General features: G+C 35.3%; 1 protein-coding gene across 1 annotated transcript in view; it reads right to left on the bottom strand.

The window, feature by feature from the left end:
* Window positions 1–6,668: 6,668 nt before the first annotated feature.
* LOC149277661 (anoctamin-3-like) overlaps window positions 6,669–17,061 on the bottom strand; it is a 51,593-nt gene continuing 41,200 nt past the window's right edge. Inside the window, exons 12-24 of the mRNA XM_089502638.1 lie at window positions 15,202–15,284; window positions 14,665–14,805; window positions 13,543–13,707; window positions 13,036–13,072; window positions 11,799–11,910; window positions 11,236–11,293; window positions 10,644–10,741; window positions 9,970–10,115; window positions 9,291–9,443; window positions 8,704–8,851; window positions 7,958–8,038; window positions 7,392–7,497; window positions 6,669–6,851 (exon numbers count right to left, since the gene is read on the bottom strand). Of these exons, the coding sequence (XP_089358764.1) occupies window positions 6,669–6,851; window positions 7,392–7,497; window positions 7,958–8,038; window positions 8,704–8,851; window positions 9,291–9,443; window positions 9,970–10,115; window positions 10,644–10,741; window positions 11,236–11,293; window positions 11,799–11,910; window positions 13,036–13,072; window positions 13,543–13,707; window positions 14,665–14,805; window positions 15,202–15,284 (1,511 nt within the window). The remainder of the gene's footprint in view (window positions 6,852–7,391; window positions 7,498–7,957; window positions 8,039–8,703; window positions 8,852–9,290; window positions 9,444–9,969; window positions 10,116–10,643; window positions 10,742–11,235; window positions 11,294–11,798; window positions 11,911–13,035; window positions 13,073–13,542; window positions 13,708–14,664; window positions 14,806–15,201; window positions 15,285–17,061) is intronic.

Consider the following 17,061-nt stretch of genomic DNA (forward strand, 5'->3'; position numbering starts at 1 on the left):
GATGGGACATTCTGTCTTTTTAGATATTTGTCAACCATAACTAGACACTACCTTAATCAATTGCTGATTTCACAGTGGAAATTATAATATATAAAATAAAAGTGCATATACTTTACAAACTTTACATATCTCCTCTATGGGATACTCTTTCCCTTCCCAAACCTATAACAACTTTTCTTGATAACTGGCTTGGTTACTTACTGGTAAATACTGTATTTTTAAGGAGAATTTGGCTGCATTGGATAAACCTTACCACTAGAGGGCGATCTTGTAGCGCCTTTTTATTTGGAAGCTCCAAACCTTGCAGATTTTTCTTTTTTTTAAAGTTTAACTCACATTTTTAAATGAACACCCACTGTATTCTTAGACATGTTATAATGACAGTATATGATAAAAATATGTGGTGTATTTTTGGGATGAATGCTTAGTTTGGGTAGTTCATAGAAACTAATGATGACTCTGCATTAAGAAGTATCCACTACTTTTTCCAAAATGATACCGCTTGGTTCGTCTATATAAATATTGTCCTTTGAGTCACTCCAAGGCAAAGATCCCATACACCACTGTTGAATTAAAACATAAGAACATATTTTAAGAGTGATTGCTGTCCTAAAATAAGTGTTCCCCTTTCAGGAGATGTTATATGCCGAAAAAATGTTTGTTTTGTTTGTTTATTTTTAAAATTTGCAGTACTTTACTATGTTGAAGTTGATACCTTAGATGGTTTGGCATAAAAAAACCTGTAGTGTTACATAAGCTTTTGGAACCCTATAGGTACTTCAGATATAATTTTCTTCTTCATTCCAAGGGAAGTATAGACATCCAAGATGCCGAAAGCTTATATAAAGTTTCCCACAATGTGTGCACTTGTGTTAAAGCTTAACAATTGTCAGTATGATTCATTGATTTCTGAGCTAGTGAGGGCCCTCGTGAGTCGTGACCCCCCCCTATTAAGGAGCCTAGAAGGCCTTTCAAATATTTTAGAGAATACCACGCAATCCACAGGCCTCAGTAGAATAAATCCATTGTTTTTATGATACTGCTTCTAGAAGAAATACCTTGATATACAGGTAACAATCACATGTCACAATTTAAAAGGAATTGAGACTATTATTCTGCTCAGTTCTTCATTTTCTTTCACAAGATAGCTTAGTACCCAATAATACACGAGTGGAACTCAAAGAGTTACTGGCTCAGAACCATTAGGCTGTGTGATTTGTTAAAACACTATGGAACCCCTGCCCTACATATTTACTTTAAAGGTGTGTGTTTGTGTATCATTTACGACATACTTGGTCTGTACTTATAGTCCAGAAGGCTTGCATTGTGATCTGGCAAGAATTTTGTACTCTTCCAAGACCTGTTGTTAATACTTTTGTACATTCTTTGCATTTTCATGTAAGGATTGAGCAATTCTTGAGTAAAAGAGGCTACTTGTCTGCATTTTTTAGCTACAAGCACTTTGACTAATAAAAGTATACTGGTGGCAGGGTATTGGCATCTGCTGGAGCACTTCTAACAAAATTCCGCATACATAAAACCCTTGAGTGGTGTTAACGTATATCTACATGAAATAGCTATACTGTAAGATATTTAAACTATTCACCTAACGTATCAACTACGAATTTCCACGAACGCCACACAGGAGTTGAAGACGAGAGACTTACGCACATTAAATCAGATAAATTATTAATTTTAAAACAATATTTAAGCTTCAGTTGTGCAATGTGCTTACAATCAGTTTAGGATTCATTCCAGTTCCGCAGATAAAGCCTTCTCTGTGGTTCTGCTTCCTAAAGCATTTGAAACTAGAGTTTTTTTCTGATACAAGCACAAAACCATAGAGAAACAAAAGTTATCCATTTACAACATCAGTAAGGCATAAATGAATAGTGTTTACAGTCTGGCGTCCGCCGCAGAACCTATAAGATGTTTAGTACCCGTTGGCGCTAATACACCATTTTTTTATACTTTGGGTAGATATATTTAGGCTGATTTTAGCAAATATAATATTAAATGTTGATTTCATAAATGTTGACTAACATAGCACTGCTGCTTCTTAAACATAGACATATATCATATCCTATCTATCTATATATGTATATAAAATATACAGCACCTATAAGATGTTTAGTACCCTTTAACACAGGATGTAGAAGCCCATTATGGGTTTTATATGCTAAACTAAAAGACCAAAAACAATAAACAAGAGGTTAATACAAATAAAATAAAATAATATAAATATACAGCTATTGGCACATCCAGTTAAATATCATTTTAGTGATTTACTTATTTATTTAATTATTTTGATATTTATTTATTTTTGTCTCTTTCTCCTCATTCTCTCTTGAAGTTCAGATGCACTTTTTACCTGACTTCCATTTATTCATAGTCCTATATGACTATTATTCTTATTTTTTACATTGTATTTTCCATTAATCAGTATATTTTTATATTTATATTACACGTTCCTGAGAGACACATTATCTCATCATTTTTGAGGTGTGTGTGTTTTCTTTTATCAATAAATAAAATAAATGGTTAACTATTTAAAAATACCATGAGATGAGTCACACAAACACACACACATATAATTATATATATATATATATATATATATATATATCATCATTATGTACCAATCATTAAAAAAGTGCAATTTTACAGATTAAAAAAACAAAAAACAAAACAGCATTTTCAAACATGACAAATGGTAGCCCACTAAACCTGCCAAAACATATTTATTTTGACCATTTCCAGTTGTATTAACTCATACAGAATATCATATTTCATTTCTGTACAAAAATGTTGCATCCATAAATAGACATAGATTGACAGTTTCATTAAGTGACTGAAAAAATATAATGGATCATTTTGTGAAGCCCCTGATTTTATTTTCTTATAAATATTATTAATAGTTACACATTAATAAAATCGATGTATATTAACCAATAAAATGTATAAATTTCCAAGCACATAATGTAAAGTTTTTTTTTAACGTAATATTAGAATGAAATATGTTTTGCTGAATAAGAATAAAAAATCCAGAATATGCGTACATATGAAAGCATTTGTCGATCAAAGTGAGACGTTAATAATCCGTTAAACAAAAAACACAATTCAATTTTATGTGTCATGACCAATGGTATTAGCAATTTCACAATATATTAAAATTAGATGAAAAAATATAGGAAATGGGTAGGTCGTTGTGCTTGTCAATGGAGGTCATTTCGCAGGCTATTGGTAATACAGCATTTGTTTCTACTCTATGTTCATAAATGTTGACCAACATAGCACTGCTGCTTCATATACATATTATTTATATATATATATATATATATATATATATATATATATATATATATAACTTTCTAAAGTTTGCACACAGTTTTTTCCGTTCATAACGATTCCTTCTCAATGAGAAAAAATAGATTGCTATTTGGGCAAAAAATACCCAAATATTTGTTATCTTAAAGTAAATGGAAGCACAATAAATTTCCATAGTAATTTAGTTGAGCAGCAAAATAAAAGAACAATACTTCCCCTACATATCATAATCTTCGCATATGATGTGCACAAAATAACGTTTGTGCTATATTTCAAGAGAAAATACAGTTATTGAGATTACATGGACCCTTCTATTGGTGTTAGAACATTGGGTACTTCAGAGAATAATTTCCTCTAATCCATAAATACCATAATTTACGCATGGCTCTCGATAAACCTGTGAAATAGTGTTACTCGATGAACTACAGAGATAGACGGATTAGTAGTGTATAAGCCTTTTAAAGTTTCGATTCTCAGGAAATGAATGTTTAAGCTTCCCGATCAAGTTTTGATAAGGTGTTCCTCATTAAGTTGGTTTAGTTACTCCCCTTTCTTGGCAGCTGATTGGTCCGGCCGACATTGTAAGGGTGGGGAGAAGAAGAGGGGGGGGTAACATCGAGAAAAGAAACCAACAGCTATGGCTTGGTCAGTAATTTGATAAGAATTATTTCCAAAACTATCACACCGATTGCAAGACAAAAGTTTTGGCTAGTTTCAATAAATCAATTGTGTTAAAAGCTGTGATTATGACAGGCCCTCCTTATCGGATTTCTAGAGTACAACAGAACTTATATTTCTTAATAGTAATTCAGACAAAAAAAGGGGGAAGAACAGATTTTGAAACGTTATTCCTAAAATTAATAAAATAGGGACACGTGAAAGGTATTTTATGATGGAAGCAGATGTAATATGGTTTTGTACCGGAATTGTTAAGTCTCATGGAATGCCAGTGAAGACCAAGAATTGTTCGTTAACATGGTAATAGCTTTGTGAATCCAATCGGCTTCCGCTCAATAAAAGATGTTATTTGCACAATGGGTGGCAAAAAAAAAGATACATGGGAGGCCAGTGTGAGCCAGTTTGTTGCCCTTAGCCAGTGCCTTTAGGGTATAATAATAATACTGTTGGATAAGACCATACATTGATGGACATTACATGTTAATGAATGTTAATGTTTTTATGTTTGGATCCAGGGGATAATCTTTCTGGCTGATCTACGTGGGATCAGACAATTAGCTTGTAGGAGTGGGTGACGATGTCATGGCGATGACGCCAGTTTATAACTAATAATCAGTATGGGACCAATGTATAATAACTTTCATGCTGAGAGCATGCAAACTTATTGATCGAGCCTATGTAGTCCTTAGAAGAAAATATTTGAGAAGGTCCTATTGCTCGTTAAATAACTTGTTGTATAAGCATGCATATCAAATGCAGGCGATTGCTTAAGTGTTCCTTAAATGTGCAATAAGCTAAAAAAAAATTGTTCTGGAACATAGGAACATAGGATGTTTTTTGTTTAGCATAAAAGCCATTTATTACATTAATGATTTCCTTTCTGAACTTTTGAGGTTTTAGCTGCTGGTATGATTCCACAGACATTGATACAGTCTGATGTGTAACATTTTGGTGAAATTGATACTTTCATATAATGTGTGAATAGATATTGCATTGGTTGTGATCTTACGGAGATCTTAATTACCAGTGTAATGGATTTTTCCTGTGTGTCAGAATATATATGGCATGTGTACATATTTAAAGTATGGCTGTGTGGTCTGGGTTCTTGCATACAGTAAGGTAGCCCTCCATAATAAGGTTTATTAGCGATGAGGTGTTATTATTATTATTATTATTATTAATATACCATCTGACAAATTGTACATTTATTGGGGCATTTTGGGTGTTCAAAGCTGCTCAGACAAATATCAAGTGAGCTGGATACTTAAAGGTATTAAAAACGTGCTTTTATCACCATAGCAACCAGATGAACACTCTTGTTGATTGTACATTCTGTTGGTTGCTATGGTGATAAAACAACTTTTCCAAATTTACACCAGAATCATTTCTTATACTCCAACATGCTAAATAGGCGACCTTCCTATTTGTGCCAACATAAGATCAAAGCTTTTTTGTGCAAACCAGAAAACCTTGATCGACACAACTTTATAATAAAAACGTTACTTGCATAAATAATTCAGATTGAGTTACAGTGTTTTCATTTAAGAACTGTACAATACCAAACAAATCAAAAATACTGCTTATAAACCATTACATGCTATACTGAAGCATAAAAAAACCTATTCTTCCTGAAATTGTGTGCATATGTTACGTTAAGTGTACATAAAATATAAGTGTACATTCAGATACTCACAGCAGATATACAGCAGATACGACGTGTGCATCGAATATTCCCTTTTCTTTAATATTTTTGGTTTACATTTTTACCTCTGTGTCCAACACAACTGTGTTTTTCCTTAAAGGGAAACTTCATCTAAGGTGCTTTTTTTCTCTCTAACATTTCTACCCCCTATTTAAAGGGTTAATTCTTAGGAAGCAGAGTAAGATTAAGTGGCTTTCATTTCTGCTCCTCCATTGACGAAAGGTGTAGTAAAGCCCAAAAAGGAATCAGGAGGAAGATTAAAAAAACGGTTTCGTAAAACACCAAATATAATCTACGATACATTAGCTAAAAAACGCAGGCACGTTTCCTGTTCTTTAATGTTAAAGTGACTTTTTAACCAGTTTTTGTGGTTCACTTACTAATTCCTACATAATTTATAAGCCTTTTACTCTTGCACAAGCTCAGATGTTGCCGTAGCTGTGATATACCCCTCTTCAGGTGTTTAGGGTTTAAACATAAAAAAGCTTTACAAACCACATGTCCCGTTATAATTATAAAACCCTCTGGTTAGGTATGGTGGGCATCACGTAGAGGGACTTGCAACAAAATGCATAGGTTACAGCGTGACGTCAATAATGCCCACCTGGGCGTCACACGTTGCCACATCGTGTAAAATTGGTCAATGGAATTGTTCGACTAAATATCATCCTTCATGCACTGAGGGTATAAATCTAAATATTTGTTCTACTGGATTGTTCATTGCCGACCCACAATGCACACAGAGTGTATATTCATTAGATGTGACGTTGCAACCTTTTGTCTGTATGAATGTTCCAGTTTACAGAGACTTTGTATATAATATCAGAGGCACGATACACAGTACGATTATGTACAGTAGATCTTGTGCATGTATGCCCACAATTGTAGTCTTTTATATAAAACATGCCCCTTTATGATATTAATCTGCTCTTAGTATGGTCTAGTCTCTCCTTTGTGTCGCCTAAGGCCACTCGTGGTTATAGTGCTTTCCGTTCTTTTTCCTTTCCCGTTGTAAATGTTCGAGCTCGGCTTCATACATCATTTCCTGAACCAGATACTTTTCCCTCCTCATCCGATCGCATAAATCTTTTGGCATGTCGGGGATGAGGTATGCAATGAAGGATTTGATTCCAAACACAAGGTGCTAAGAGAGAAGGAGAAAGACTTAACATAACAGGAGAAATCTGACTGCCATTTTGGGGCCAAGAAGGATTTTTTCCCCTGGTTAGTGCAAAATTGGAAAGAGCCAAACTGGGTTTTTTTGCCTTCTTTTGGATCAACAGCAACAAATTACCAGATATAGGAAAGGTATAGCAAAGAATGGTTTGGCCCATTTTATGTAACTAAAGGAACATTTGCCCCTTTACAGGATTATGTTTGTGTTTCAAGTCCAAATGTGGCCCCCTGCAATCTTTGTTTTGAAGTAAATCTTGTGTTCAATACTTTAGGTAGGGATGGGAGCAAAACAAGTAAAAACAGGTAGATCATGGACAGTATAAGCAAACCCAGGAAGGCTGGAGATATCACCGGACTGTATTTATTTACCTCAGGCTCTCTAAGGAAATACCTTATCCTGATTTATATGGAATCAAAACAAAAACAGACTTTTTTAAACATATATATTTTTAAAGATTGTTTGAAAAAAAAGCAAATGTTTTTGTGCCCCAAACGGCATAATACAAACCTCAAAAACTATAATGAAAGCCAAACGTGCGGCAAGAACGTGCCAGAACTGTAGAGTGAACTCGTAGGGATTGGTGCTCCATGGCGGTGCTCTGTAGTCTCGGTATCTGTGTAGAAGCATCATGTGTAAGTGTGCAGCATGTCAACAACTGGACAAGATCAACATGTCAACGGCTCAGAAACATAAGCCCGGACTGGCCATCTGGCACAAAGAGCCCAGTGTGCTCCTGGCGTACATCAACCCATTCTCACCCTACCTACGGCTAGATATGCCCTGTTTGCATGCTACGTGAACAGAAACAAAATAACAAACAGCTGCGCAAATCCAGCTGTAAAATGTCATCGCCAGTCCGGCCCTGCGTGCACAATGCACATATAATACAACTAAAAAGAATAATCCAAAAACTAATGGAGAGAAATTAGAGGAGGGGAAGTAAAGGATAAAATAATTTACCAGTTTTATTTAAAAGGAAATTATACATTTATCATTTTTCATTTTAGCACATTTTGAATAGAGAAACAGGGGGCCACTGAAAACCCACCCTGGTGAAGTAGTTTTTACAATACCTGCAATACCCGGAATATTCAGCACCAAGCTCGCTGAGATCAAATACAGATAGACTACTATTGACATAGCCTTGGAGACATCTGGAAAACAAAGACCAACGCTTATTTCTATTTTTTTACTTTTATTTACTTCTGTTTACTTAAGTATTTCCTAAAAAATAACATTTGATAATTAAACAGCTTTAAAAAGTAAGTGTAATATTTTAACTTTATTTGACATGAGCTATTTTATTCCAAAGTAGTAAACTTGTTTATTCATGCAGGAAATAGAATATATAAAAAGTAGAAAGTTTTTTTAAAAAAAATATTATTCTAACTGGTAGTGAAGTATACAAGAATGCTACAATTTCAAGCTATTGACTTCATAATTCATTATGAAAGGCCAATCCTGATGTTTCCTGGGGTTCACCCACCATAATGCATAGAGGTGATGGTGAATTGAATCTGAAACTCTCTTGTAAACTCACGTGCAAACTCACACTTACAAGTATGAACATTCTCGCAAGGGTAAAACCTGGTTCATCTCTAGTCTTGTAGAACATGGGGTTCTTGTTCAGTTTTAAACCATACCAACACCGTTTTATCACAATGAATCCCTTTTATTCAATCACAGGCAGATATGAAATGTTTTGAACTTGTAATGCCAAAAAAACATAAGCGAAGTTCATGATTTAAGTGCTAAAGTTTAAAATAGAAAAAATACTTGTGATCAAGTCAACTATAAGGTATTAAAAGATAGACTTTACTTTTCATGCCTGTATCCTTGGTCTAAGCACGGTCCGTACTTGAACGCATAAACAAACCGAGGAATGTAATCAGAAGTAATTGCTATCACAAATGCGTTGGTGATAACAGCAAGGACGCCAATGCCTTCTAAAACGCCATACCAGATACCTATAAAACATCAACAAATGCACATAATTAGCATTGATATAACGTATATTATAGTACAATGACACATGTTAGCAATTAATGCTTTATTAAGTTTTGCACTGTTCCTATACACAATTGTGTGATTTTTAGGTATGTAGGAATCTGTGATGCACTTATATCCAACAAACATTCTAGAAAGAGGAACGGGAGAAAAGAAAGATTTGGTTCCAAAAAGAGACTGTTCTGCTAAACGAGGATCCTGTATGGTAAGGTATTGTTTAAGGTAGCAGTACTCGAAACCTGGGTATGGGGTGGCATGGCCAAACCCCGTTAACACGCTAATCAGGAGGTCTGGTAATCAGCTCTTATTTCAGGAACCTCCAGGTCAAATGGTATAGCATTCCCAGTTATGTCAAGAACATTTAAGTATGACCCAATAGGGTCTTCCTCTTTCTCTTACCTATATCAGTTGCCCGGGCTGGCATAGGTCGCCTCCACTGTGTAACAAATTTATAAGCATCCAGCCGTATCTCAATAATGTTGTTCAGTAATGCAAGCAGAGGAGCCAGTGGGAATGCAGCGACGAAGATTGTAGTAAAGCCAAACTGTATAACTGAAGAGAAAAGATCTCATTATTTCTTTTGCCAAGATTGTTAATAGTAACCTTCTTGGTAAAATTAGATGACAAATGAAGATAGCAGCGAATGTGTGTACCTGCAGTTCAATGTGTTTTCCCTTTTTACATTATATTCTAGTGCAAATAATGTAGTGCTCTCCCAGCCAATTTACTAAAAAATGGCGGATAATAGGAATCAAAATTTACAAAAACCAAATCATAAAAGTCTATATTATAGAAACAACATTAGTGTAGCAGCTCCAGATTTATTGGCACCATCGTATGTGGATCATTTCGGGCCAAATCATTATATAACAAAACTCTATGCCACTACAGGCATAACCCTCAGCTGACAGATACTCAACTCAACCAATAAATACCTTCCCTCAATGATATGTTTGAGGCATTCCTAAGAATTAGACAATGGTCCTTCCATTCTAAACTTCTTAAAGGTGTCATTGCATTCATTTTTTTCAATCACAATCATAGTTAGAAACTATATAAAAGAGTGAACAGCACATACCCATTTCTAAATATTCTTCCATGAGTCCATGTGCATTCATCGGTTGCAGGTTCCAATCCTTTTCCCACTGGGGTAATGTCATTTTACTTTCTACTGACTGCCTGCCTTTCTTTATCTTCCTTCGAGACCACCAGTTCTGCAACAGTCTAAACAATTTCATGTAGATTACAAATGTCACCTAAAAGTTTCTGCCTGGGAATGAGTTATTCTACAGATTTAACTTCTATCCAATGGGTCAATATAACAACGTTCTAGATAATGTGCAAGCAATGGTCTTCCTATTATTTTCATAACAAATACAGAAATAAATGTAATATATACAAAAATATAGGTTTAGTATATTGATGGGATCAGTTAGTTTTCATATTCTTCTGATCGGGACAGAATATATGATGGGTTGACGGGAGATGCCTCTTAATTAATGAGTCAATGAATGGCATAAAACATCACATAAAATATAGAACCAGATGTACCTCTACACAAGATTATTTACTAGTAAATCTATAATCCACTTATTTTATTATATTACTGGATCCTACTTTTATGACAAAATAAATAGATATTTCTCAAGTATTTGTTCTACAATAAAATGTCTTTCTTTTTTTTGTCTTAAAACTAATGCACGTGCATTACTGAAATACTCTTGGGAAAAAAAAAAGAAAAAAAGAACTTACGGATATCCAAGTTCCATAAAGTTGTTCCACATTTGCTTTAAAACCATAATGACTCCCATTTGGAGACAGAGGTCTATGAGGCAGCCACTTGGATGACACTGGGAATGTAAGCAAACTGGGTAAGGGAGGTAAGAATACGTACATATCTGTAAATATTTTATTTCAATAATGTTTTCTTAAAATTATAAATTTAATCAGATAATAGGGTCTTCAGTCAAATATGTATCAGGGCAATAAAGATTAGATGTAAATAAATAAATGTATAGAGTTTTTGTTAGTTTTTTACACAAAATCACAATTTGTAACTTTTAAGCTTATTTATTTAAGTGATCCAATGTCTTTATTATTATTCATATATCAATAACTTATTATGGTTATTATTATTATTTCATAAAACCAAGTTTGTGACTAACCAAATGCACATTCTAAGATTTACACATTCATATTTTTTAATTTGTATAAACTTTTTTGATTTCGAATGATAACATTATATGGTTTCATAATGGAACATCCCTCTATATTGGTTAAGAATTTTGAAATTGTGTTCTTTGCATACTGTATATAGTCTTACAAAGAGTTTATTTTGCTTTACCTCTTCCAACCTCCATCTCTCAAAAAGCCTGTTGTATTTTCCCGGTCTTCCTGCAAACCTAAAAAAAAAACCCCAAACTTTTCAAATGGTTTTGCCTTCCTTTCAAAGTATTTAATTTTATGCATTGCAAACGTAAAGGACAGAACCGAAATATCCATCCTCGGGGCAGAGAAGGCTTGGCACCAACCAGTAAGCCCTGAAGGGAGACGATAGTTCTTTTTGTTAATTTGGTAACAATAATTTGCTCAATTGGAATGGATCACTGTATAAATAATTTGGTGATTATACAGTAATAGCATTTTTGGATTCTTTTTTTTTACTTACAAACCACATAAAGAACATCTTCCATTTCTCAATATCATTTTATCTACTTTTTAAAACTTTTACATTTCAAAAATATCTACATAAGGCATCATAATCCTTAGTGGCAGAGCCATTTTTAGTCTGATGAAGTAAGGTATATTATTATTATTATTATTAATGTGCAAACATTACTGCATGCTAAGTATATAAACTGTCACAGGCAATTGTGATGTGCTATACATACATATAGGAACTCTTACCTGCCAAGGAAGAAGGCAATATAAAATATTGAGCTGTTTAAGTTGACAAACTGAAACAGAAACATTTTTAGAGCAAAGCTATTCTCCCACTCGGATTCTGTTCTTGGATGTTCTAAAACAAGGGGGGAAAAAGCACATTTTGTTTCAAGTAGGGAGAGGGAGGGGAATTAGAAAAAAAGTAAGATATGGACAAGATAGTTGAGATACGTATAAAAAGGTATATGAGCATGGATGGAGGTGTCATGAAGGCAGGATTTATATGTCTGCCATAGTACCAGTTTGATATAGGCAACATAAATACCAAGATTAAAGATACAAATCCAGTATTTATTTAGAAAGCCAACATTTGGGCCACACAGTTCCTTTATCAGAGCAAAGACAAAAATATCAAGGCCTTGACTCTAGATGCTGCCATGAGTTCTCTGTCACATTGACATGTTTAACCCCTTAATGACAAAGCCCGTACATGTATGTACTCAAAATGCATTGTTTTCAATGGGTTTAGGGACCACCCATTGTCCTTAAGGGGTTAATCTGTGCATCATAAACATTTCTGAGAACATCCCAATGTAGACCATCTGGAGTTCTCCTTCTTCTGGGCAATGGCTTTGTGTGGGTGCACGCTGGCCATTTGTGGAGATGGGGCTAGCCATGCAAGGGATAGGGCTAGTCCCAGATACCCTTAAATGAGCTGTGACTAGGAGAGGAAGTGGGCAAGCAATAGGCATGTCCAAACGCTGCTTTTGTCCCTGGAAAAAAAGGAAAACGGTAAACGTCTGCGCGATGTACGCTAACAATCTTCCTTGCCGGCACTTCCAACGGCGGAAGTGCCAGCACCGGAAGTTGAATAAGCGGGCAAGACTCGGGGAGTTTGCACCGGTAAGTTTAGGGGGGGGGACCTCTTGGGGGCAGAGTGGCAGCATATCTCAGGGGGGATAGAGTGGCAGCATATCTCCGGGGGGCACATCTCGGGGGCAGAGTGCATATCTCAGGGGGGATAGAGTGGCAGCATATCTGGGGAGGGCAGAGTGGCAGCATGTCTGGGGAGAGCAGAGTGGCAGTATATCTTGCGGGGGCAGAGTGGCAGCATATCTGTTCCACTAAGTGTTTTTTTTTTACTAGGAATTTTTTTCTTTAAAAAAGCACCTAACTTTTAGGGTGCAGCCTATATTCAGGTGCGGCCTATATCCGAGCAAATACGGTATTTTTAGCATATATGTGTTGTTGCTGTACTTACCTAAATTAGTTAGAAGGTAGGCAACCTTTTCATATACCTAGAAAAATAGAATTTCCCCAGAAAAGTTAGACATTTCTGATTTTCCTTATTAGAAATGACCAAGCTGTAAAAATGTGCTGTATTAGTTGTAGTGTATATATATATATATATATATATATATATATATATATATATATATATATATATATATAATGTTGTAAATGACTATGGTAGCTGTAAATGGCTGGTTTTTAATGCAATATCTTGACAGGCACACAGAGGCCCTCTATCACCCCCATCACGCCCGTGTTCCGATGGCACGTTGTGTTCACTAATCCAAGTTTAACTTTAAAAGGCAAATTGATTATTAGAAACCCTTTTGCAATTATGTTACTGCTATAAATTCATAGGTGACACCATACTTTTGAACTGTGGTGTATACAATATAATTTCACACCAATTTTTTTCTGTATGGAAATAATAAACATTTTTCTAACATTGTCACTAAAAATATAAATATCCACTTACAACATTGAGGGACATGATAATCATGAAATTTATGCAAACACCAGTTCCAGATGTTGCAAACTGCCAGTATTTCTTGATAAAATTCCACTGAAAGGATGCAAATTGCTCCATGGCCACTAGGCGGTACACAACTACTGCAAAGACTGCCGTAAGCACCAGAGATATCTGAATATGAACATATAGAATAAACAATGAGCATATTATAAACATGTATACCACACATTGGTATGATTCCAAAAAACGTGTATATTACAGCTATTAAGCTCATCAGATGTCCAATGCAGCCTTACTAGCTAAGAAGGAATATTAAAGAACTCTATTCAACCTTTTATTTAGCAGCAGTCCTGCTTCGTGGGCCTGTTTTCCCACCTCCTACTTGCACATGCAAGTGGGGAGGTTTCCCTAGACCCACTCCAGAACCCTCACCCAGCCAGCACTAGAACTGACTGATGGTGAGTATATCTTATGGGTGCAGGCAACAGGAGATAAGTTTGGCTGACCTCACCTCCTGCAAGCTGAGTAGCTGGGAGTTGGGGAAGAGACAAATGAGGGAATTCTGCAAAACCTCATGGGGGGACCTCAGGAAAATTAAAAGGGATAACTCCGCTATCGTATCCATTAAAGTGCATATGATTGTTGGGATGTCCCTTTAACCAAAGTTGAGAAAGAAAACAGGAGATGAATTAACACCAATGTACCTGGAACAGTGTGTCAGAGTCTGGTGTGGTGAGGGACTTGTAGCTGCACGAGGAGACCAATAGAATTATTGTTTCTCATTCTTTATAAATTTTTCACACAAATCTCTTGTAGAGTAACTTATACCTGATTGGTGAAGGGACCCTAGTTATAACACTTTGTCCTGGAACCATATTTAAGTCTTGTTCAATGTGAGAGAGCAAAGTTAGAGAGTAAAGATGGTAAAGACTTGCAACTCCTTTTTGCCACCAAATTGCAAGGAGAAAATTAGGAGTATAATAGACTTTTCTCACTGAAGCAGTAGTGAAGTAACATTGCTTGGTTCAGGAAGCAAAATAAGCAAACATTGGTTTTAAAGGAGAGTGGCTCCTTAAAGCCAATATTGACTTGGTTGGAAAAAAAATCCCAAAAATGTGGAGAATTTACCATGAAGAATATTCCTGATACTGATACCATTAGACGGCTTAGTTTGTCGCTAAATGGCTGAAATGGTTCTGGCTTGCCCGTAATTGGGTTGACCCGTTCCAGTTTAGAGTATTTTGCCTCAAACTGTGGACGTAGCTCTTCCTATAAAGACAAAACACTCTTGTAACATTGTATCAAAGCCATGTTATTACAGCAACCCTGAAAATGGGAGAATCACCACCATTCCCCCCCGCTATAGGGCAAAGAGGACAGATACAGATTGAGCCATTGTATACTGTTATCTATAGTGTATGTACATAATCCTGTCAGTGTGATGTGAGGTCCACATCTAATGGAATAGAGGTCATAATCAAACTTAAGGTTAAAGGTTTGAAGAACATCTCTCTATAAACATTCACCTCTATTCCCATGGCCCTAGTAATCTTAGCCACAAATAAACACACATTTAACCGATACAATATCAGGAGTGAGCTACATCTTGCTGAAATCTCTGGTAAAGAAAGGGTTTCAACCAGTATTAACATTCTATATTTCTACCTCTTCATCTTCCCAGTCAATGAGATCCCAGTCGTAAGTGAGGACGGCTCTTCTTCGCTTCCAGAACTCAAGGAATACAGTAGCTGAAACAAAAACAAACTGTGTGTGTGAATTATTTTACTTAAAGTACCTTTAACCCCTAGTACCCAATCTCTGCTTACACAAGAATATTCCATTGCTTTAAAATAGCTGTTAAGGCGCATCATGTAAACAAGTACAAGAGTACAAACAACTTTCAGATGTCAGGAGTTCCAGGCAGGGGTCTACACAGGCAAGACAGCATGATGTGGTGTTAAGTAGATAACCCTGTCACATACATGCCATGTACATTTAATACTAAAGAATTATTCATTCACATTGGGGACATGCTCTAGAGAAGTTAATTTCCAATCCAAGCATTTGAGAAAGTGATCATTCTGAGGTCACATGCAGCTGATAACATGAATAGAAACTAGAATTCCCTGCTTTTACGCATAGAACTATCTAATCCTTAAATAATATAGGAGTGGTAATTTATTGACACAGTGTGTGGGTGAAAAACTATGGGGAAAAAATCATGGTATATTACAATTAAAGAAATACTGAAAGTCAGTAATTTCTTTCCATATGCACCCTTCGCTTCCGAGGGAATAGAGCAAAACCATGTGTTCTTTTCTCAAACAGTACTTAAAGGTTGTTGTTGTTTTGCAACATTGCATAACAGCTTTCATATACTGCCATGAGCCCGCATAGCAAAGTAATTGACGAGATGAAAAATGTATTGCAAACGTGAGTTCGTCACAGTGACGTACGTAGAAACCTAGCTATGCCCCGGAGCAAACACCCTGTCACAGAAAGTAGTGGTAAATCGCAAAACAAGGCAATGCAAAGAGCTAACTCAGTGGTGCTTGATATCATGCGGATAACAATTTTTAATACCAGAACATGTTAGGAGTTAGGATTCAACAGAAAAAAAAGAGAAAAAGCTGAAATCCAAGAATACTTCTTTCTGATTTTGCCAAAAAAAATCTAATACAGTTAATTAGATGTTTGAATTCCAAACAAAGTTTAATGCTGGCAAAATAGTGGCTAAGTTGATAAACTTGTTATGAGAAACTATTAAATCTTAAATGCAGATTCCAAACTGCGAATATGAACTGATACCTCATGGTTCCTAGGTAATATATTTGTTTATTAATAATTCAATGCAGATATTTTAAGATGTCCTTTGGTGAAGAACCTGTGTACACATAAATGTAATCACGGGATTTATTATTAACCGTAATTGTTGTTTTAACGGTGGTTGAAAATGCATTTTTGTTTTTATAAAATCCCTTAATTAATCCCAGATATGGGCCATGAAATAACCAAAAATCAATAGAAATACTGATTGGATGGGTTATGCAAAATATTAGCCAAACATAAATCAATACATTTTTACACATGTATTCCAGACCATAAAAAACAATCTACAAGATGCTTCAAAAGAAATAAATAAACCTGCACAGGACAGGAAAAATAAATATAGAAGTAAATTTCAACATGTGAACTCTAACATAAGAATATAAACCACTATGTTACCTCTATGTTAAAGGATATGCCACAAAATTAGAACATCAACATATTACCCACCACATGGAATTCACAGTCACTTTTATAGAGACAGAGACTTTCTATCTCTCCATATATTTTTTAACTTCTATTCCAATATTTGACACGCATATATTTTAATTATCAGTTCATACACATTATTAGTAGCAAAAACAAATATGTATTAATAATTTAACCCAGGGGTAAACAACATTTAAAACAACCTAAATGTAATTACATTACTGACTGTGGCAGCTGCAATGAGCTTCTGTTGTGGCAGTGGTGAGTTTT

This window comes from Sceloporus occidentalis, unplaced genomic scaffold (genome assembly GCF_023333645.1).
Source record: "Sceloporus occidentalis isolate IW3139 unplaced genomic scaffold, rSceOcc1.0.p SCAF_207, whole genome shotgun sequence".
NCBI classification, from domain to species: Eukaryota; Metazoa; Chordata; class Lepidosauria; order Squamata; family Phrynosomatidae; genus Sceloporus; species Sceloporus occidentalis.